At 37.0% G+C, this 23714-nt stretch overlaps 1 protein-coding gene across 2 annotated transcripts in view; it reads left to right on the top strand.

The window, feature by feature from the left end:
- The window catches only part of CEP128 (centrosomal protein 128), a gene marked incomplete at both ends in the record, with an annotated part of 425269 nt that overhangs the window by 29310 nt on the left and 372245 nt on the right, over positions 1–23714 (top strand). For both annotated transcript variants that reach the window (XM_080707841.1, XM_080707842.1), the window contains 4 exons: positions 39–125; positions 16282–16408; positions 17852–17967; positions 22114–22205. In XM_080707841.1, the coding sequence (XP_080563967.1) occupies positions 39–125; positions 16282–16408; positions 17852–17967; positions 22114–22205 (422 nt within the window). The remainder of the gene's footprint in view (positions 1–38; positions 126–16281; positions 16409–17851; positions 17968–22113; positions 22206–23714) is intronic.

The following is a 23714-nucleotide window of genomic DNA, read 5'->3' as shown; positions in this document are numbered from 1 at the left end:
AGAGTTAATTGATCCTGTTTTTTTTTTTTTTCCCTTAGGACACCAGTCGCAACCTGAGACAAGTGGACCAGATGCTTGGGCGCTATCGAGAATATAATAGTGGACAGACGAGTGCTATAGAACACGTGAGAACATTTGGATATGTTGGCTCTTTGTGGCTTGCTTACTTTTTTGGGATTGTGGTTTTTGGGGAGTGGGGATATAAGATACAGGAGATATTGAGTGTGAACAGCTTTACTTTTGAAGTTAAAGCAACTTTTAATTAGTTAAAGCACTATTTAATAGCTTATATTTTGATTGTCTTATCAGATAGAGTGCCAGCTAGCTTATATAGATGAGATTCTGTTGAATTTGAAAGCTTTATGTCAGAGAGGGGAGAATTTAGGATGAGTTAAACAAACTTGCTAAACTTGGGTCACAGATATTACTCATAGGGAGATACACAATTTAAGGATGCTTAGTTTAAAATAACATGTTTCTTTAGTTCGCTTGCCCATTTTCTGATTGGGTTATTTGTTTTCTTAGTGCTGAGTTTCTTGAGTTCTCTGTATATTCTACATATCAGTCCTCTATCGGAGTAATAGGTGACAAAACTCTTCTCCCATTCTGTTGGCTCTCAGTTGAGGTTCTTCATAGTTTACTTTGTTGAACAGAAGCTCTTCAGTTTTTTGCTGTTCCATGTGTTGATCTGCCTTTTAGTTTCTTACGCTTTTGGAGTTTTCTTGAGAAAATTTTTACCTGTGCCTATGTTTTTCAGTGTTAGACCTATGCCCACTTAAAGGAGCTTCAAGGTCTCTGGTCTAATTTCCAAGTTTTTGAACCATCTTGAATTGACTCCTGTGCAGGGTGAGAAAGTGGCATTTATTTCTATTTTTCTGCATATGGTTAACTAGTTTTGCCAACATCATTTGTTGCTGAACAGGCTATCTTTTTTCTAGTGTATGTTTTTGGCCCTTTTGTCAACAATCGGTTGGCTGTTAGTGTTCGGATTTGTTTTCGAGTTTTCTATCCTGTTTCATTGGTCTATGTATATGTTTTTGTGCCAGTACCATGCTGTTTTTATTACTGTGACTTTGTAGTACAGTTTAAAGTCAGGTATTGTGATTCCTCTGCATGGTTTTGTTGCTGAGAATCTCTTTGGCTTACCTGGTTTTTTTGTTGTTCCAAATGAATTTAAGAACTGATGTTTCTGTCTGGAAGGAATGATGACCTTGGTAATTTAATGGGCATTGTGTTGAATCTGTAGATCACTTTTGGAAGTATGGCCGTTTTGATGATATTTATTCTGCCTATCCATAAACATGGAAGATCTTTCCATCTTCTATGGTCTTCTTCAATTTCTTTTTTCAGTGCTTTATAATTTTATTTGTAGAGGTCTTTTACCTCCTTGGTTAAGTTAATTTCTAAGTATTTAAAATTTTTTTTTTTTTTTTTTTTTTTTTTGGTGGTACTGGGGTTCCTGGAAGCCCTTCTACCTTCAGGCTACACTCCCAGACGTATTTTATATTTTTGAAACATTTTTGAAAAATTTTATATTTTATGCCAGCATGGCTGGCTTCAAACCTGCACGATCCTCCTGTCTTCGCCTCCCAAGCACAGGGATTACAAGTGTGCCCCACCACACCCAGTGTTATTTTAATTTTTTTGTGGGATATCCTGAATGGTAGTGTTTTCTGGATTTCTTTTCAGTGTATTTATGGATGGTATACAGAAAAGCTTCTGATTTTTTAAATATTTATTTTGTGTCCAGACACTTTGCTGAATTTGTTGATCACTTTTATAAGCCTTTTGATTGAGTTTGCTGGGTCTTCTAAGTATAGTATCATATTATCTGCAAATAGTGAAAATTTGAGTTCTTCTTTTCCTGTTTGTACTCCTTTGATTTTTTTTTTTTCCTTGCTTTATTGCTCTGGCTAGAGTATCAAGTACTATATTGAAAAGAAATGGTGATAATGGACATCCTTGTCTTGTTCCTGTTTTTAGGGGGAATTCTCACAGTTTTTCCCCATTTGATATGATGTTGGCTGTGGGTCTATTGTATGATGTTGAGGTATATTCCTTCTATTCTGATTCTCTGCAGTGCTTTTAGCATAAATAGATGTTGTATTTTGTCAAATGCTTTTTCAGAATTTATTGAAATGATCATATGACTTTTGTCTTTGGTTCTGTTTATGTGATGAATTACATGGATTAATTTTTGTATGTTGAACCAACCTTGCATTCCTGGGATGAACCCTACTTGGTCATGGTGTATGGTTTTCTTGATATAAGAAAACAAATAACCCAATAAAAAATTGGCCAACGAATTAGACACTTCATGAAAGAAGAGATTCAAATGGCCAATAAATGCATGAAAAAAATACTCAACATCACTAGCAATCAATGAGATGCAAATCAAAACTACCTTGAGATTTCACTTAACTCAAACTAGAATAGCAATCATTCAGAACACAGACAACAACAAATGCTGGGAAGAATGTGGAAAAGTGGGAACTCTAATTCATTGTTGGTGGGATTGCAAATTAGTGCAACCACTTTGGAAAACAATATGGAGGATCCTTAGAAGAATGGGAATGAACTTACCATATGATTCAGCAATACCACTTCTGGATATCTACCTAAAATCATGGAAACCAAACTACCAAACTAATGCATGCATATTAATGTTTATAACTGTAAAATTCACCATTGGCAAACTATGGAACCAGCTAAGATGTCCATCAATAGATGAATGTATTATAAAACTTTTGGATAAGTATGCAGTGGAATTTTACTCAGCCATAAAGGTAAACAAAATTATATCATTTAGAGGGCAATTGACGGAACTGGAGAATATTATACTAAGTGAGATTAGTCAGTCACAAAATATAAATTGGCTGGGCATGGTGGTGCATGCTTGTAATCCCAGCATTTGGGAGGTGGAGACCCAAATATTGCAGTTCGCTGACACCCACAGCTATGTAGCAAGGCCCTTCAAAACTCGGTGAGACTCTGTCTCAAGAAATAAAAAGACTGAAAAAAATAGAGCTGGGGGTGTGACTCAGAAGTAGAATGCCCCTCGGTTCCATCCCAGGTACTGCAAAAAAAAAAGTTCTTCTTAATATGCAGAAGCTAGGGAGAAATTAGGAGGAACTCTAGATGAAGAAGGAGATACTATAGATGAGCAAATAAGGGAATTTAACTGAGGGGGATGGGAGGGGGAAGAGGGAAATTCCCTTATGTACATGATGTACATTCACAAATATATCAAAGTCAATCACTAAGCCAAACACAAAAAGGAGGGAAGGATGGAGGGGGGGAGGAAATGGGGTGGGAATTGGGTAAGGGATAGTTGGGTGATGTGTGCATGTCTGCCTCTACCATCTTGTACTCTACTAAGATGTATGACTACAGTGTACCAATAAAAAATTAAAAAAAAGAAAGAAAATAACATTTTCATTGTTTTATTTTATTTTATTTGTGGGTCTGGGGATGGAACTCAGGGGCATTTGACCTTCTAGCTACACCCCCTGCCCTATTTTGTATTTATATTTTGAAACAGGGTCTCACTAAGTTGCAGGGGGGCCCATTAAGTAGCTGAGGCTGTGCACCACCATGCCCGGCCTATGTTCATTGTTATAAAAGATAAAACTTTCTCGAAGCCCTTCACAGTTCCACTCCAAAGGTGTAACAATTTTGACTGTGTCTTGGATATATTTCTGAATATTTTTATGCATTTATAAGCATATATGTGATTGTTTTAAAAAGTGGAATAATTTTGGGTGTGGTGGTATATTCCTGTAATCCTAGTACTTGGGAGGCTGAGACAGGAGAACCATAGGTTTAAGACTAGCCTCCACAACCTAGTGAGACTCTCAGCCACCTACTAAGGCCCTAATTTCAGACAAGAAATAAAAAGGGCTGGGAGTTTATCTTGGAGGTAGAATATCTATGAATTCAATTTTCAGTTTCTCTCTCACACACATACACTGGAATAATATAAAATATGTTATGTAACATTTGTTTCATTTGGTTTTATCGCTGTACATATAATTTTGTGTAGCTCTGCTTCTTTTGAGCAGTTATATAATACTCTATGGTATAGATATGTTTTTTTCCTTTGTTGTTATGAACAGTGTAGCAATGACCATTATTACATACATAGTTTTGTGTAATCTTATAGGATTCCTAAAGGATATATGCACTTAAAAGTTGGTTAGATATTATAAAATCACCCTTTCAAAGATGTGTCAGTTTATACTTATTTCACATAGAGATATAAGAAGGAAAGATAGTCCAGAATTTTGGAATAAAGTGTCAAACATTTATTAATGTTTTGCTAATTCTGCTTTTTTGGTTATTTATCTTCTCTAAGCTCTCAGAAAAACAACAAAGTTCATTTCTTCATGTTTCTGATGAATATACACTGTAATAAGACTCGTATTTATGCTGTACGATTGTTTCATATATGTGTATATATATCTCTATATTATATAGCTATGCTGTACTGAATTGTCACATAACTCCCAAGTTGTAACTGATGATATAAATTCCTCTTACAAAACAAAAATATAGTCATCATTATTTGCTTGTAGTTGGAAAATAATTGAGTACAAGGAAACATTTTTTTCTGATAAAGGTTTTTAACTACTTTCATTTAGAATATAAGCTTGAGTATTTTTCATGTAGGGGATCTTTATGATTTATGATGTATTTGAGTCATGAAGCTGTAGACTGTGTATTTGGGTAGCTCGTGAACTGTTTTAGGTTGATGACCTTATTAATAATGGGCTTAATTCTTTTATTTTGTGAAAAATTGAAAGCATAATTGTTAAGTAGAGAACAATCCCTACTTTGTCAAGTTGAATATTAGGCTTTCTCTTATGGTGGCAAATTTCCTTTGAATTGGGCAATTGGGAAATGAAATGAAGCAGTAGAGAAACTTCTGTGCAAAAAACCATTTAAAGCACAAAATGTGTTCTACTGTGGCTTTCAGTCTCTGGTAGGCTTAGAGTCAAATAATACTATGCTCTCTGGGGAGTGGTTTTATTTATGGGAAGTAAACTCAGCAGGTATTTGTTTCCATCAGAGTTGCAGTAGACTGCAAAGCGACTCATATAAAAAATAACACAGGAAAGTAAAGATCTTTTTTTTTGCTTCAGGATGTTCCTTAGTCTGGTCTTATTTTTCCTCTTTACTTTTTCCAAATTGTTTTGTTAAAACAGTTGAATCTCAATGATTTTTCCTTCCCACATATCCAAGGACTATATTTGCTTTCTATTACACGTTCATTCACTATAGCAATGACTTTCATCCTGTCACTTTGTGTGTGTGTGTGTGTGTGTGTGTGTGTGTGTGTGTGTAAGTGTGAGTACCTGCTCTAACGCTACTGAAGACACACAACTGAGTAGGAGTGTTTTTTTATTTTATTTTTTACAAGTGATTTTGATGGACTGCTTACTAAAAATTGCTTTCATAACATTATGGTATTTACTGCTATGGGATTTATCATAGTTATATGTAATGTTCCAAATATCGTGTGGTTGACACAAATCTTTATATTCAAGTCCTTAAAGTACATGGTAGAATTGATAAGGTTCTTGGACAGCCTCAGCTCCTTAGTGAGGCCCTCTGCAACTCAGTGAGATCCTGTTTCAAATAAAGAATAAAAAATAGGGCTGGGGTATAGCTAGGAGGTAGAATGCCCCTGGGTTCTATCCCTAGTAGTACTACAAAAAAAAAAAAAAAAAAAAAAAAAAAGGAAAAAAGGAAAAAAAAAAGACAAAGAAGTTTGTGTTCTGTTTAGCGAGGCACCAGGGAGAGTTGTTTTTTTTTTGTTTTTTTTTTCTGAGACTGCTGCAACCCACACAAATCTTTTTTTTGCTGTAGAACATGCTATAAAGTATCCTGTAATAGTTTAATCCATTTTAACCGATGCTCAAGTATTAAGAAAAATTTCACTATGCTAAATATCAATTATAAAAAGTTTCCTAGAAAATGAAGTCAATTTTTTGCCCAAGGGGAAAACAGGAACTTTTATTAACTTAGATTTTATTGATGATTTTATAGCTCCGTTTAGAAAATGGATATAAGTAATACATGTGTGTTTAAATATTTATTTTCTTGGAGTTTAACTATGTGAACATGATGTAGCAGTGGGTAAGGGGAGATTTGGAAATATAAATATTTGGTAGAGTGTTTTCCTCAAACAAGGAAACTGTAAAGATTATTTCTTTTGTTCTTATAAAGCCTAAGGGTCATGATAACGTTAGGTCACATTTTTAAAAATACTTTTCCCTGAAATATTCATGATTTCATTATTGCTCCCTTAAATTTAATTCTTGGCATGTGCGAAGTCTTTGTGTGCAGAGTGGATCTGTGCTAGAAGATCACAATAGGGTTTCTAGCTTTTCAGATAGGAGCAGTTCCTAACTTTTCAGTGTCTGGGATTTTTTTTCCAAAGAGTATATTCCAGACATTTTTTTTTTTTTCTATAGGAACTCATTTAATTCTGTTACTAGTGCTCTAAGAGCTATTACTAAGATTCTGACTTTTGAGATAAGAAAACCGAGTCACAGAATGATCACTAATTTGCCTGTGGTCTCCTAACTATAAGTAACAGAGCCAATTGTAGGAAGTTATTTTAAAACCCAGCATCAGAATTCATTCACTTCACTGAGTCAAGGCTACTTACATTTTCATGCTCCTTTAAATATATATTTCTGAAAGCATGAAGAGTATATAATTCCACATTGAGAAACTAGATTTGGGTGATTACCTTATTACAAAACAAGAGACCCCTGTCATATAAGTAACTAGTATTTTAGCTGGTACAATGTCTATAATGAGCATTAGGTGGAACAGATACAGAAAAAGAACTGGGAAAATGTCAGGTTCAGCGCTGAGTTAGGGTTGTCACTGACGAGAGCTCAAAGGTGACAGTTCTTTCTTTCAGTTCCTAAGGCAATGTGGTAGGATTTGTGAGTTTCCAAAACCAGAACTGAAGCTGGGCTTAGTGGCGCACGCTTATAATCCCAGCATTTGGGAGGCTGAGACAGGAGGATCACGGTTCGCGGACAGCCCCAGCTACTTAGTGAAACCCTGTTTCAAAATAAAGAATAAAAAATAGGGCTGGGGTGTAGTTTGGAGGTAGAATGCCACTAGGTTCCATCCCCAGTACCGCAAACAAAAAAACAAAAGAAAGAAAACTAGAATTGATTTCTCCTTTCTTCCTAATCAACAACTATTTACTTTTAACTAACATTTTTTTTGTTAGCTCTTCCAGTTAGTGAATCAATATTAGTTAATGGTGTGATTTAGGGTCTTTAGGCTTTGTGAATTTCATGCCTTAAGGAAGGATTATCTGGTAAATTTCTTGGGAGGTTGGAGAACATTTGGGCCAAAGAGGATATGTAAAAAAAGGTTTTAAAACTTACCATGAAGGTTTAGAACAAATTATGTTTCTTACTGTTAGAATACTTCTAGAACTGTGCAATTGATTAGCTTAGAATTTAGAATACTTCTAGAACTGTGTGTTCCTATTCATGGGAGGATAGGGTACATCTTGTGCTAATACCGTAAAAATGAAATGCCCTGAAGGAAGAATATTCAACACAAAAAGTTAATATCTTCTGCAATGGAAATTTGTACTGAAGTAGATGATGTTAATAGTTAATACTGAGTCTAAAAGAAAAATACAGTTCCCTTGATTGAAATCAGCATATTAATTAAGTTCATTTTTAAGGTAAAGATTAGCTGGAAAATAATATCAAACTAGAATTTAGAGACTTGCATTAGTAGGTAATTTTTTTCTAATTAAGTACTCTGATTAAAATTTTACTTTGGGAGTAATAGGATATAGTCATCTGGTATGTGAACTTTGCAGGAATGTTGAACGTGAAATGATAAAGTCCAGGTTTTTCCTTTTATTTAATGAGCTTCAGTTGTCAAATATACTTAGTGACACCACAAAAGGATAATTTTAATGGTTTAAAGCCAGACATTAGCCTCTCATTGTATCCCAAAGTTGACATTATCTGCTCTTTCTTCTCTGGCTGAGCTTCACTAATTCAGAAATTATTTCACAGTAATAACTGTTTATAATATTTTAATAACTAATATTAAGTAGAGCATGGGTAAATTTTTTAATTAAATAGATTACTTTAAACCTTTTTGTATACATATTTCATATTTTTAGAATTAGGCTAAGTGTTTTTTTTCTAAATTTTATTCCCAAGTCTTTCATGAATCTTCTGGATAGGAAAATAATTTTTATAGAAATTTGCCTTGAGGGTAACGGAAAAAATAAAGTCGTTGAAGGCAGAATTGAAATCGAGTCCTGATTTTTCCTCTAAAACTACCTCAATGACTTTAGGCAAGTTACTGAACCTTCTTGAGGTTGCGATTTATCATTCGAAAAATGAACATGTGCTTCATTATAACTTATATTTAAGTATTAATATTGACTTGGACATTTGGCAGTCATTCAACTTGTAACTTTTTAAATTTGTCTGGTGATCTCCCCCATTAAACACTTGCTTTTGTCTTAATATGAGATGCCTGGTCCATCCTGGGTGCTTAAGTACATGTCACTCTCCGGCGGAGTCATGGGGCCTGGCTTTAGTTCTTGCGTCTATCCCTGTGGCCATGAGTTATAGTTATTATCCACGAATTCTCCTTTAGTGACACTTAACATATCGTATGGAAATTAATAAAATTTCTTTAAAATTATATTTACAATGTATGTGACATATAGGACTTGAGTATATGGATTTTTTTAAAAAAAGAAATAGTTCCGAAAATAAAATGAGTACTTTTTTTTTTTTAAAGGGAATTTCTAAATTCTGAAAATGTTACTATGGAGGTACTTTTCTATAGACCAGTGTATGGAGAGAGGTTAGGCGCAGCCATAGGAGCTAGTGTTCTTTTAGTAAATAAAACATACAAGAGCAAAAATCATTTAAAACTATATTTCAGCAATAGTTGGGACCAGAAATGTATGTAAATATACCTTGTACTCTCGTTTGAGTTTTATGTTTTTCTTCTACTCCTTGGTTTCACATCAAGAAATTAGTAATGAAAGGAACCAAAGTAGCGCTACTAAAATTAACCCTGCAACCAATCTCTTCTGCAGTCTGTTACCACTTCAGTGTTGGCAGAAGTGGGCAGTGAGGAAAAGAAAAGTACAAAACACTTAATAAATAACTTAGTGATGACATTATCCTGGTCACAGGTCTGTTTTTATTTCTCTTTTTGTAGTATTGGAGATTGAACCCAGGGAAATTCTACCTCTGAGCTACACCCCCAGCCCTATTTTTTTTATTCTTTATTTTGAAACAGGGTCTTCTTAAGTTTCAGAGGGCCCGACTAAGTAGCTGAGGCTGGCTGGGAGCCTGCAATCCTGTCTCAGCCTCCCAAGTACTGGGATTACGAGCGTGCGCCACCACGCTCAGCGAGTCCCAATTCTTAAGATGACCCCTCTTCCACTTCCAGTTTTGCCCTGAATTTTGTCAAAATGCCTTCTAACCATTGTAAATGAAAGTAATTAACCTTTTTATATTAACCGTACAGATTTAAACTTACAATACAAACTACCTCCGTGGTTACCAGTGTGTTATATACCTCATGGGTGTGTGTTATATACTGTCTCTTTAATGCTAGGTGAAAAAAACAAAAAAACAAAAAAACCCTGAACAGTTAGACAAAGCATTTAGACGTTTCCAGGTCATGATCAACTCTGCAACGAGGTGACTGCAGTTTTCTATACATGACAAAATTCTCTTGCCTTTCCGTATTGTCTGTGTTGTATCAAGTTATGAAAATACCACACTTGGTCTTGGCCAAAAGGCTGAGATGCGATCTTAATATGAAAATAAAGGGCCATTTAGAATAAAATTATTTGAGGACATTAAGTGGAATCTCTAAATGGTTTTCAAAATTTAAGCCCAACTTAAATTGCAGTATTTAGAAATTTTGCCAAGGTTGGAACTTTTTTTGAGTTTTTTTTTCATCTGTATAGAAACTAGTTTGATAAATGTTTGATAGCTGCTTTGTTTATGTTTTAGAAATCACTGTTTGTAGTATATTGCTGTGATGATATCTTTGAAAGTAATTAGTTCTAGACATCTTTTAAGAAATTTCCGATGCCTTCTTTACCATTGATTTTTTTTTTTTGTCTCCCCAAATGAGCTGAGCAGGGATGGCATTAGTTTTGTTGAGAATGAGAATATGTGAGATAAATTTGGTTATTAGTGAAATGGTTACTGATATTGATGAAGGAAGTTTATGCATGTGATTCTTTTCCATTTCTCATCTTACTGTATTTAAGATAAATTTTACTGAATGATATCTTAGACATTTTTAATAAATCCTCTGGGAGTATGTTTCTAATTTCTTAGCTGCTTTACTGTTGTTTGGATTACTTATTTTTGTAGGGACTACTCAAGAAGCTTGCTATTATGAGTGTTGAAAAGTCAGTGCGTGTGGGTGTAGGGGGGACAGGGGGTTGAACTCAGGACCATTCTACCTTCTAGCCACATCCCTAGCCCTATTTTATTTGAAAACAGGGTCTCACAAAGTTGATGAAAGCAAGTTGTTGAGGCTGGCTTTGAACCTGCTTGTCTCAGACTCTCAGGTAGAGGTGTGTACAGCCATGCAAGTGTTTATTTTACTTTAAAGCAGAGATACTTGTTATCATTAATATTGGGGAAAAACAAAAAGAGTCCAAGTTTCAGGTAAGAGATTTAGCATAAGCTTCTACGTAATGGGGCTACAAAACCTCTACTGAATGCATGGGGGGCAGCTGTCTGGGGATTCTGAGGAGTTCATACGGGCAGTCCTTGTTATTTCCTTGTTATTTATGTCCTCAGTGTGCATGGATATCATTATTCTATTAATGAATACCAGTCCTCAACACTGTTCAAGTTTCAGTTACCGCAGTCTATTAACCATAACTGCCTACATACTGTGCTGCTGTATCCTGAGTCTGCATATTTTGCTGTGTAATGATTGTGTCTTCTGCAATCTGTTGGTGATTGGTCAACAAGAGTGAAACGTATACTTTGTTACCTCCTTGATGCCCAGTGATAGATCCACATGTTATTTTGCCAAAATAATTGAATAAGAGAATTGAACAACGAAGATTAAAGTGCAGCAAAGAAATAAAAAGCAAACATGCCAGAAGTGAAATTAGAATCATATTATGAGGAATTGTATGTGGAGTTAGAGAACAAACAGTTGATGGTGGGAATACTGACTCTCCCATTCAAGAATCTCTGGAGATACAGCCAGAGGAATTTAGTGAAGTCATTTTTTGGGAATGACAGATGCTTCTAAATAGCTTCTCCAGATGAAAGCAGCCCAGTTTTTCTTTCTTTTTGGTTTGTTTTCATAGTCATTGCCCTTAATCAAAATAATAAAAACTACCATTTGCCAAACAACCTAATCTGCTTCTGATATCTTTCCAGTTATTTTATACTCAGCATCTTATTTCATTCTCAAAATTAAATATACAGAAAAGTCATCATCTGATGGAGTGAAAGGTGGTCAGAGCAGGAGCAAGAGCGGTGCTGCCAAGGAGGGCCACCAGCTCCCACTCCCTGCTGCCTGTTCTTGATGAACTCGCCTCTGACTTGGAGCACCCATCCTTGCCCAGATGGCTTCCTTTCATGGATCTGGTTTATACTGTAGTCGATTCTTTGGGTTTTATAGACCTTTCTTTTTCTGATTTCATTAATGTTGACCTACACGTTGTTTCTTTCTTTTCTTTTCTTTTATTTTATTTTAGGTACTGGGAATGGAACCCAGGGACATTCTACCTCGGAGCTATACCTCCAGCCCTATTTTTGAGTATTTATTTATTTATTTATTTATTTATTTATTTTCGTGGTACTGGGATGGAACCCAGGGGCCTTCTACCTCCATGCTATACTTCTAGACCCATTTATTTTATATTTTATTTGGAAACAGGGTCTCACTAAGTTGCTGAGAGCCTCACTAAGCAGCTGAGGCTGGCTTTGAACCTACGATCCTCCTGTCTCAGCCTCCCAAGCGCGGGGATTACAAGTGTGTGCCACCACACCTGGATCTACAATTTGTTTCTAATCAGAGTTTTTTTTTTTCCCCCAAAGAAGGACATCATATGACTTTCAGAGATCCCAAGAGATCCTAAGAACTTTAAGAATTAGTACTCTTATTTTAATGATCTAAAAGCTTCAATGATAGTTCTTTTACATTTCACTGACTAGTGTCTAAAATAATGAGTTGATTCCTTGATGTCCTCTAGTGGTGACATTAAGTGGCTTTCCCCTCTTGAGTATCATTTTTGTGTATGTGTGCATACGTGTGTATGGTACCAGGGATTGAACCCAGGGGCATTCTACCTCTGAGCTATACCTCTGCCCTATTTTATTTTATTTATATTTTGAAACATGGTCTCATTAAGTTGTGGAGGGTCTCACTACGTTGCTGAAGATGGATGCGAACCCGAGATCCTCCTGTCTCAGCATCCCAAGTACTGGGATTTTAGGCGTGTGCCACCATGGCTTGCTTGAGTATCATTATTAACTCTCAAGTATATGCATGTTTGAAGTGTTTTATTCCATTGATTTAATCTTTGGGTAGGGGGGGCCTATTCAACGTGACTCTTAAATGTTAAAACAAGATGTCATTCAATTTCGGTGCCAAAGTTTTATTTGTGTTCTTAGTGGTACATTACAGTAATGCTTCATTTGTTTTAGTCTAATATGAAAATAACAGAGATAAAAGAATAGAACTAATGGCCGATCATAATGGCACATGCTTGTAATCTTGGGGAAACGAAAACAAGAGGATCGTAGGTTCCAGACGAGCCTTAGCAATTTAGTGATATTCTCAGCAACCTAGGAAGACCCTGTTTCAAAATAAAATAAACAAAAATGCTAAGGATTTAGCCAAAAGAATGCCTATGTAATGACACACACACACACACTCACACAAAACAGACTAATTTATAAATGATACATTTATGTCACGATGAAATGAAAATCCACCATTTTAAGTTCTGTGATGCCATTTTTACAGTATTTCTGTTAGTGGAACGAAAAAGAAATGGAATCAGCATTTGGTATATGGTGAGTTGGTCCTATAAGACTCAGAAGAATCTGGATAATTATAGCCAGTACTACAGTCTTGGGTGGAGCACTGGTTTTAGTTTCAGCCAGATAACATTAAAAATTAATGTTAATTGATTTTTATTAGTATTACTGTTATTTCATTTAAAGTTTGGCTTGGCTTTGCACCTTGTTTGGAGTTATAATCCTAAAGAGTTTAAAGCAATTTTTATGACCTTATATTAAATTTTTTTTTTGTAATTGGATATCATAGTGAGATTTCAAGTGGTATATTCACACATGCACACAACATCTCCAGTTGTATTTCCCTCCTCACCCCGCTGCCCTTCCTCTCCTCAGTGGACATGTTAGTGAGCTTGGCAGTGATACATTTATCCATGGATAACAGCATTTGATAACTTTACATGTTATCCCTTTATTTCTTTGCTTTTGTCTTGTGGGAGTTATCAGATTGTTTTATTACATCATGGTTCGATTTTACACAGTATCTGGTTACTACTTCAAGTGTGAATTTTAATTCTATTACATTTTTGCCTTCACTTTTTAGGTGGAGGACCTGTTTTTGTTTGTGGCTTGAAGGAGGAACTTAAAATAGTCTTAATTCATCTACTCTTTGCACTTCATTTTTTGGGGCTTTATACACCAGATTGTATAGGATAGATCTTTAGGATAGGTTTAGGATGGATCTTTTAAAATAATTTTTAAAATTAGGTTGTCTATTAATTTTCCTAAATTTTTATCTTGTTTCTGAAATGATTAATTTTCTAAGAATGGAACTGAACTCTAAATGATACTCTTACAGGTTATTCGTCCTAGATTTTGGTGTTATGTTTCATTTCTCATTTCTCATGTTCTGTAGTATTTTTCTGTGTGCCCTATAGTGGTTTCTTATTTTGTGGCAGAGAGTATGTGGAAGTGCAAATTTATCTTATTCATCAACTTTTAGTTCCAGGTTAGGATTTGTTAGCAAATAAGCCTGCATGAAAAAGATGCTGGTGAGTTGAACTTTTTGCTTTGGCAGATAAGGTTATTTTGAATCAATTTTCCTGCTGGGAACAACTAGGAAGGTGGAAAAAAAAGTTAAAAAATTATTATAAATCATCAGAGAACTACCAAGGCAGTGAGGAATTTTGTAGTGAGGATCTGATAAAAAAAAAAAAAAAAAAGGAAGTCCTGGCAGCTGAGTCCTATGTTTGGGACTCTTTCCTCCTTCAGGGTGATAGCAAATTCTAGAAGTGGTGGCATAGAAGCAGAGAGGCTAAGAGCAGGGGGCTTGGTGGTCCTCTGATAGGTTCACAATATTGATTATTATTAACTTTGTTTTTTATTTTCATTAACTTTGTAGTTGTTCTCAGGGAAAATTGTGTCAAAATAATCTCGCCTACAATTTGAATTCGGGGTTTTCAGCTTTAAGTCTCTTATTCTGAACACTTTCTCAGAGAGTGCTGATGTCCTACTGTGTGTTTACTGTGTGAGCCTGTGTTTTTCTTCTGTGTACATTACTCTCAAGATAGACCCCGTGGCCCTTCCCTGTATGCTTCTGTGGATGGGTAGATAGGGTCGATGGCTGAGGAATACTGACGCAGGATAATATTGCACATATTCCAACTTAGGCAGGGGCAGAAGGTATGAAAATATTAGCCTTTTTTGATCTGAAATGAGAGGGACGTTAGAGGTAGATTCCTGAAATTTTATCTCTACCCTTTTTTTTTTTTTTTTTTTTTTTTGGTTAGGACTGGGGATAGAACCCAGGGGTGCTCTACCTCTAAGCTATACCCCAGCTCTATTTTACTTTTTATTTTGAAACAGACTCTCACTAGTCTGCTGAAAGGACTTCAAATTGCTGAGGCTGGTTTTGAACCTGTGATTCTCCTGTCTCAGCCTCCCAAGTACTGTGATTAAAGCCGTGTGTTATCATGCCTGATTAGTTTCTTTTAACCCTGGGCAATTTTATGAAGCCTTGTTTTCTCAGTTATTTTGTTTTGAGTTTATAGATGTTTATTAGAGTTATAGATGGCTTCTTTTATGGACCTGCACATTAATTTTTATTTTTAAAACAGATTTGCTTATTGAATTATATTTTTATTATTATTTTCTATGTTGAAGATTGAACCCAGGACCTCAGGCAAGCACTATATCACTGAGCTATATCTCAGCCATATTATTTTTCATTCATCCTTAGATAAGATTGCCACCTGAAGTTTTTCACAAATTCAAAAAAAAATTTAAAAAAAAAGTTTTATAGACCATCAGAGAACTACCAAGGCAATGAGGGTTTATGGATTTTTCTCTTTGTTCTCTTAGTAAACCTGTATCTGCCTACAGTTCTGGACATTATCCTCAGTGTTCAGCATGTTTTTATTTAACATAGCTCTTTAGGTCTCAAAAGATGTTTTCTTCCGTCCTCAGCCAGCTGATTCCCCAGTTACCTGAAGGCAGCATTTGGACAGTAGTCTAGTACGTAGTGAGAGTCGGCCTTTGGTCCCCGTGGTGTTGTAGGACTTGAGGTCTTGGAGCGAGTGAAATGGTGTTCTCATCTGGAGGTGGGCAGTGTTCATTGCTTCAGTAGCAGCAGCCGTTGTGGGGACTTTTCCGCTTTTGCTCTGCATAGATTTGGGGTTTCTCAAGGATGCTTAGAAACAAGGAGGGCAGACTTCTCTTTTTTCAGGTGTCTTGGCTTGTTCTGTTGCCCTGCCGGGTAGTCCATCAGACATGGCAATCTGGTTTGCTAGCCATAGATGTCCATGTTCTGGCAGTAGAAAAGTGGAATAAGTAGTGACAGATGCCATTTTATTTCTGTATTTTTTTTTTTTTGGTGGTACTGGGGATAGAACCCTTCTACCTCCGGGCTACACTCCCAAACCTATTTTTTATATTTTATTTGGAAACAGGGTTTCTGAAGCCAGCAAGGCTGGCTTTGAACCTGCGCGATCCTCCTGTCTCCGCCTTCCAAGCACGGGGATTACAAGCGTGCGCTACCACGCCCGGCTGACAGATATCATTTTAAACTGGATGTTAGCATTGTTTCCTATTCTTTACTATTTTAAAGCTTCCTAAGGTAACATAAAATTTCTGTGATAAAAATTTCCTCTGGGAAGCCAGATATTTCAGAAATAGCTTGAGAAATCTGTAGTCTATTTGTGTTTGGAAGGTGTTTAAAATGATGACCTCTCCCTTCATTATTTTCTTTTAGTTAAAAGAAAGCTTGGAGCAGTCAATAGGGCAACTGCGGAGTCAGCGTTTACTGAGGAACTCAGGAGGAAGAAGCTTTTCTGTTACAAGTCTGAGTGCAAGTGACCTTGATGGTGGCACCGTGACAGGTAAACTTCAGATGTTCTACAAATCCATGGAATTGAACCCATGTGGCATTCTACCTCTGTTCTACACTCCAGTTCTTTTTTATGTTGAAACATCAGCTCCCCCCCGTTCCTGAGAGTCTTGCTAAATTCCTGAGGCTGGCTTCTAATTTGTGATCCTCCTGAATCAGACTCTCAAGTTGGGATTACAGGCATATGAACCACTATGCTCGGCTTCCTTTTTGGTTTTAAGGAAAATTTTGGAAGTACATATTGAATATATTTAATCTTTGGAGAAACTCAGTATATATATATATATATATATATATATATATATATATATATATATATATATTCATACATATTAAATGTTAGAACCTGCAGTTCTCAAGGATTTCATAATACATACTTCAAAATTTATTATAGACTTTTTGTTATTTTGTTAGTTATATTTTTCTTAGACTTTGTAGACTGCCTGGAGCCTTACCTGACAAAGCTTGGATTTAATTGTCTGCTACCAAAAATCGAAACAAGAACACAAAAAAGATGTACTCTGTGGTATACTTTCTGGGTTAGTACTCTTGTCCTATCATAACAGTTTTTCAAATGTCTGATTTTGAACTATCCTGTGACACCTGTTAAAACAGGTGAGTTTTAGCCTTAGTGTGTAGCTAGACATCAATGAAGTTATAAAACACTTACTATGCCCAAAATTACTCTTACTGCTACTTCCCTGTAATGCTGAAATTCGTGTTTGAACTGAACAGACACAAGTCTGCAGTGCAGGGAGGTGGTGTGGATAGAATGAACGTCAGTACCTTGCACTGCTAATGTGGTGGTGGCCAGCCTAATTAAAAACTAGTTGGTTTCTTACTGATTTTTATGTACCATTCAGATTTTAGTTTAAGTTGTTATTTGCAAAATCCTCTTTTGTTGGTATTCAGTTATATTTTCGGGAGTCATCAAAGTTTATTTTTTACTTTATATAGAAGAAAAAAGTAGCGTTTCGGAAAGTATAAAAAGTTAAAAGTTTAGATATGTTCTATTACATTAGTTTTAGTGTTCATTTTATTTTATTTTTTATTTTTTATTTTTGGTGGTACTGGGGATGGAGCCCTCTACCTCCGGAGTACACTCCCAGACCTTTTTTTTTTTTCACATTTTATTTGGAAATAGGTTCTCTTAAGCCAGCGAGGCTGGCTTCAAAACTGCGCGATCCTCCTGTCTCTGCCTCCCAAGCACGGGGATTACTAGTGTGCGCTATTTTATGTTTTTTTTCTTTTTTAGAGCTAAATTAGTACACATATTGTGAAAATTTATGGCCAAAGTGAGATGCTTGAGAAATAGCCTAGTTGTTTAAGGGCATGTGTGCATAGCCACATCTGGCATGCATGGGCAAAGTAAAATTTTTTATTGTCTCTTATCATTCAGTGTTTTAATTCCCTTTCTTTTCTTCCATTTGCAAAGAGAGCCACCAGTTTCCACCTACCTCACCTCTCAAGGACTATGATCCACAGGGTACTAAACGAATTAGGTCCAGAACGGGTGTCCGGTTTGTTCGGGAGACTGATGATATGATGCAGGTACTGTGTACCATTGTGTAATTTGTATGTGGCATTTCCTTACATTTCTATATAAATAACTAACATTTGAACTTTATGGTTGCATATACATAAATACTATACACACACACACACACACACACACACATATATATATACACACACACACACACACACACACACACACACACACACACATAGACATATAATTTTTTTGCTGTTTTTATTTAGTTTGGTACTGGGGATTGAAGCCAGGAGCATTCTACCTCAGAGCCACATCCCTCAGATCTATTTTATTTTTTATTTTGAAACAAGCTTTCACCAAGTTGCTGAGACTGGCTTTGGATCTGTGATCTTTATGTCTCAACCCCCAAGTATTGGGATTACAGCCATGCCCAGCCTTTATAGTTATATTTTAATAATTTGATCATCTGTAATTTTTTGATACTAGGAATTGAACCCAGATCTATTTTACATCTGACCTAGAACTTTGGCCCCATTTTATTTTTTTATTTTGAAACAAATCTCACTAAGTTGTTGAGGGCCTTGCTAAATAGCTAAGTCTGGTCTTGGAACATGTGATCCTTCTGTCTCATTTTTCCATGTCCTGGGATTATAAAGTGCCACCATGCCCAGCTTGTATTAAATTATTTTTGTTGTGTTACTTGGATATGTTTTTCTTTCCTTGTGTAGGAGGCTCACTCTTTTGAAAGCCCTGCTAAATCAACTTTCTATTTTGCTATGTTTGAACAAGTATGAACAAGTTATTCCTTGTCTGGTTGGCCTATTAGTTTTTCCACCATTAGTGTTTTTCTACTTACTGTTAAGGAAGAAACTCTATATTTTATGTATTCACTGAAGATTTTGGAAGTAATTGTCCTGCAAACGCATTTATTTTCTTTTTTCTTTTTATGGCACTGGGGATAAAACCCAGGGACATTCTTCCTCCGAGCTATACCCCAGCCTTATTTATTTATTTATTTATTTATTTATTTATTTATTTATTTATTGGTACTGGGGTTCCTGGAAACCCTTCTACCTCTACACTCCCACATCTATTTTTTTTTTTTTTTTGGAAACAGGGTCTCTTAAGCCAGTGAGGCTGGCTTCGAACCAGCACGATCTTCCTGTCTCCACCTCCCAAGCGCGGGGATTACAAGCCTGCGCCGCCACGCCTGGCAACCCTATTTTATTTTTATATGAAAACAGGGTCTCAATATGTTGATGAGAGTCTCAGTACTTGCTGAGGCTCTTCTCGAACCTGTGAACCTCCTGTCTCAGCCTCCCAGGTACTGGGATGACAGGCCTGGGCCACCATTCCTGGCTCTTTTCTTGCTTCTTTAAACTTCTCAGCAGAGCTGAATTTTTTCCTGTCATCTTTAGTAGCTAAAATAATTGGAAAAGTACAGGGGAAAATTTCTGACTTCGGCTGTTTTAGGTTTGGGTGCTTAAAGCTTGTCTTAGGATACTAGTCTGCACTGTTGCTTGCTGCAGGATATGGGAGTAGTGATGAAACAGAACCAAATGCATTAGGAAACACCTTGCAGAAGCAACGCCTTGATTTTTGATAGATTCAGCTTGCTGGCGTCTGCATGATTGAACTCGGGGCACAGAACAGCATTTTAATATTATTTGTTTACTTTTTCATTGTATTATTTAGTACTTCTCTTATTGGAATGGAGCTTATACTTGGAAACAGTGATAAGCAAGAACACTTCCATGGAGTTTTTGGTCTGGGTGGGAAGGGGGTGTTAAACTAGTACATTAATACCTACATAATTATGAAGAGGCACGCTACAATGGAAGAAAGCAGGGACAAGGGAGTGTGTAGAGACAGAGCTGCCTCAGTCAGGCTGCTTTCTTAAGATCAGAAAATAGAGAGGCATTCAGGTAGAACGGAGGGGCTTAGCAGGAGGGAGGAGAGTACCTAGGATCAGCGTAAAGAACAGGGCCATGTGGCTCAGGAAGGGGAAGAGCTGGTCCTGCGATGCCCTCGAAGGGGCCGGCAGAGTCATTCTGAAAAGATCACCCCACCTCCAGCGTGGACAGTGGAGCCACTGTGGGCATACCGCTTAGGAGGATGTTGCTGTGTTCTTTAGATTTAAGAGCTATTTAATAAAACGAGAGGCCAGCCATGTGGGGAAGGGAGGAAGGAGTGAAAAGGAGGGAGCGGAGCATGGCCCTAGGATTCTGCTTTGAAAAATTGGAAAATCATGACATCATGTTGGTCAGCCGGAGTGGATATCTGCTCTGTGTCCACTGTGCTGCCTCTTTTTAAAAATTTTGTTCTTGTTGGGTGTGGTGGCGCACACTTGTCATGCCAGCATTCAGGAGGCTGAGACAGGAGGATCGCGGTTCGTGGACAGCCTCAGCTACTTAGTGAGGCCCTTTGCAACTCAGTGAGACCCTGTTTCAAAAAATAAAGAATAAAAAATAGGGCTGGGGGTATAGCTCAGAGGTAGAATGCCCCTGGGTTTCATCCCCAGTACCGCAGGAACAATGAATGAATGAATGAATGAATGAACGAATGAATGATTGATTGTTCTTCCTGATGTTAAGTCCATTTTCCTCAGATGACCCTTAGCTCCACTCAGCTGTGTATGCTCTTAATGGCCTAGCGAAAGGTCCTAGTTTCTTTACTTATCTGCCTCCCATGTGAAATTCCAGCCACTTGTTTTCAGCACGTAGCTCAGAGATTAGTTGCTTAATGTGCATTTGTTGAGATGGATCCATTGTTGTTTCTGCAAGTCTATGTAACTTAAAAATTATTATAAATTATGGCATATGCATATAGCGCATATATTTAGAGGTAAAGATACAGTAATGAGATTGAACACCATTACTCACTGGCCAGGACAAGAAAAGAGCATCATCACACCCTCAGGCTTCTTTTTCTACCTCCAAGTTACACCCCCAGCCCTATTTTATTTTATTTTATTTTTTGAAATAGGGTCTTTCTAAGTTGCTGAGGTTGATCTTTCACCTCCAACTCTCCTGCCTCAGCCTCCGGGGTCCTGGGGTTATAGGTGTGTGCCACCAGCCCAGCTCCCAAGCCTCTCTTATGCATCTTCTTTCCTAAGGAATATGCACTATCTTGACTTCTGTTCATTAGCTTTTTGCTTTTTGAAAAAAAAAATCACTGTTAGGCATCTTCTGTAGTGGTGTTCTCCTTAAACTCTACATAAATTGAATACTACTATATAGTCTTCTTTTGTAATTCACTTTTTTCATTTTGCTTTTTTTTCCTTTGGGGTACTGGGGATTGAATCCAGGGACAATCTATCTCTGTACCGTACCCTCAACCCTTTTCTATTTTTTATTTTGAAACAGGGTCTTGCTGAGTTGCCAAAGGTTTGGCTAAGTTGCCGAGGCTGGTTGTGCATCTGCAATCCTCCTGCCACAGCCTCCCAAGTAGTGGGATGACAGGTATGCACCACTGGGCCCGGTCGATGTGCTTCTGACGTTAACCTTTGTAATGTGGGGTTAACTTTGGTCACTTCATTTTCACTGCTGTATGATATTCCAATAGAGAAATATACTGTAATTTATCTCTAATCTGCTCTCAGTGACCTACACCTCTAACCCTATTTTACTTATTTTATTTTGAAGCAGTGTTTCACTAAGTTGCTGAGGCTGGCTGTGAACCTGTGATCCTCCCTTTTCAGCCTCCCAAGTACTGGGATTATTGTACCTGGTTTTTAGAGTACCATGGACAAGAAATTATTTTGCAGCAGGGTTGTCAAACTGGGGTACACAAATTGATACAATACAGTTTTATTGTACAATAGCCAAGCTTATTTGAGCTAATACATGTAGTTTTATTCTAACAGAGCCAAACTTATTTGTTTATGGCTAGTTTTATTCTGTAGTGACAAAGTTGAATGATTGTGTCAGAGACCGTTTGCTGACTCTTCTCTAGGGTATGTACAGGAAGTAGACTGCTACACTATAAATGGTGTGATGGTTAACGACATGTATAGACTTTCAGTTGGTTTATCCTTGAAAAGTTACATATTGTTTTAGAATAGGCATTTTTTTATTGTTTATATTAACAACATTGCACAATTTGGTCATGAGTGTAACGAACAAGGTTTTATTCTCAACTTTAGCGAATCTTCATGGAAGAATCCAGCGTGTTCTAAACGGGTAACTGTCTTTTGCCTTCAGCTTCATGCTTTCCATCAATCCCTCCGAGACCTCAGCAGCGAACAAGTCCGCCTTGGAGAAGATTTCAACAGGGAGCTTTCGAGGAGGAGCCGGTAAAAAAATAAGGCTTTCACGGGAGGCAGCAGTTATTAGGAGAAAAAAGTCGCCTCTGTAATTGACTTGTTTACATAGGATTAAGAAAGTGCTGGTGTTATACGAGTATTTTAAAATGTATTAATAGACTAGTTCAAAGCCCATTGAATTAAGAATATATCATGACTCAGTGTTAGACACACGGATTTCATATTTCTAAAAACACTTTAAGCGCCAGCTGTGGTGGCACACGCTTGTAATCCCCGCGCTTGGGAGGCAGAGACAGGAGGATCGCGCAGGTTCGAGGCCAGCCGTGCTGGCTTAAGAGACCCTGTTTCCAAAAAAAATAAAAATAGGTCTGGGAGCGTAGCCCGGAGAAGGGCTTCCAGAAACTGCAGTACCACCAAAAAATAAAATAAAAATAAACAAATTAAAACATTTTAATACAATGGAATGCTGATATTATGGAGAGATATAAGATCATAGCAAAGATCTGCATTTGGAAGTACATTGGAAACAGAGGAGAGGTGAAGACGATGGGAGGGAGGAAGAGGGAGAGACTGCGGAGAGAGAGAAAGGGAAAGAGAGTCAGATAGACAGAAACAGAGAGCAAAGTCAAGACTGGCTGTTTGGCTGACCGTTGGCATTGTGGAAAAACGTGTGCTGTGGAATATGTCAACAGATAAAAACCATTGTAGAATACGCGTCTCTGATGAAGTCTTTGAGAGCCATTGATTAGCCTCAGCCTCACCTTTGTAGTTTTGTCAGTTCTGGATACTTCCCAAGAACAGTCATTTAATTTACATCTGGCAGGTGGCTTTATTCTGGAGGCCATATTTTTCTAAGAAACAAAAAGTTTTATTCCTTCTTGAGAGTTACAGTGTACATACACCAAAGTTCAGGGGATGACAAAGTGGAACTGCACCTTAACCATGTTTTCTCCCTAATTCCAGCCACCTAAACCATGTCCCATGCCAGTTCTGCACTGCCACAGCAAAAAGAGTATGAACTGTAACTGTTAAATTGTCAAGTGTAGGCTGCATAGCTCACCTGCTTTTAGAGGAGGAAGCCAGAAAGGGTAGTAACAAAAATTAGGCTTGGCTATTACTAGTGTTATTAGTACTGTTAGCTAATACTACTAAGTATTTCATGATAGGTTGAAATTTAATTCTTAAAACAATTCCATGAGGTAGCCGTTATTATTTTCTTCCAATAATAATAATAATGTAACCCAATTTATTCTGGAGTTTAAAGGAGAAGTTTCTGTTAGAGATATAAATTTTAAGAGTGGTCAGCCTGTAGAGATGATATTTGGGACTATGGGAATAACATTTATAAACCATAGGAATAGTGTTGATAAAGAAAAACACTATAGAGAGAGCATGCGGGGCAGAGCTGAGTGCTAAGGAGTTCCAATTCTTAGGTCCCTTTTATTTTTTTTTATTTTTATTTTTATTTTTTTTGGTGGCACTGGGGGTAGAACCCAGGGGCTTTCTGCCTCCGGGTCACACTCCCAGACCTATTTTCTA

This window comes from Muscardinus avellanarius (assembly GCF_963383645.1).
Source record: "Muscardinus avellanarius genome assembly, chromosome: 12".
Classification (NCBI taxonomy): Eukaryota; Metazoa; Chordata; class Mammalia; order Rodentia; family Gliridae; genus Muscardinus; species Muscardinus avellanarius.
The sequence above is the reverse complement of the archived record's forward strand: the minus strand, read 5'-3'. Positions and strand labels throughout refer to the sequence as shown.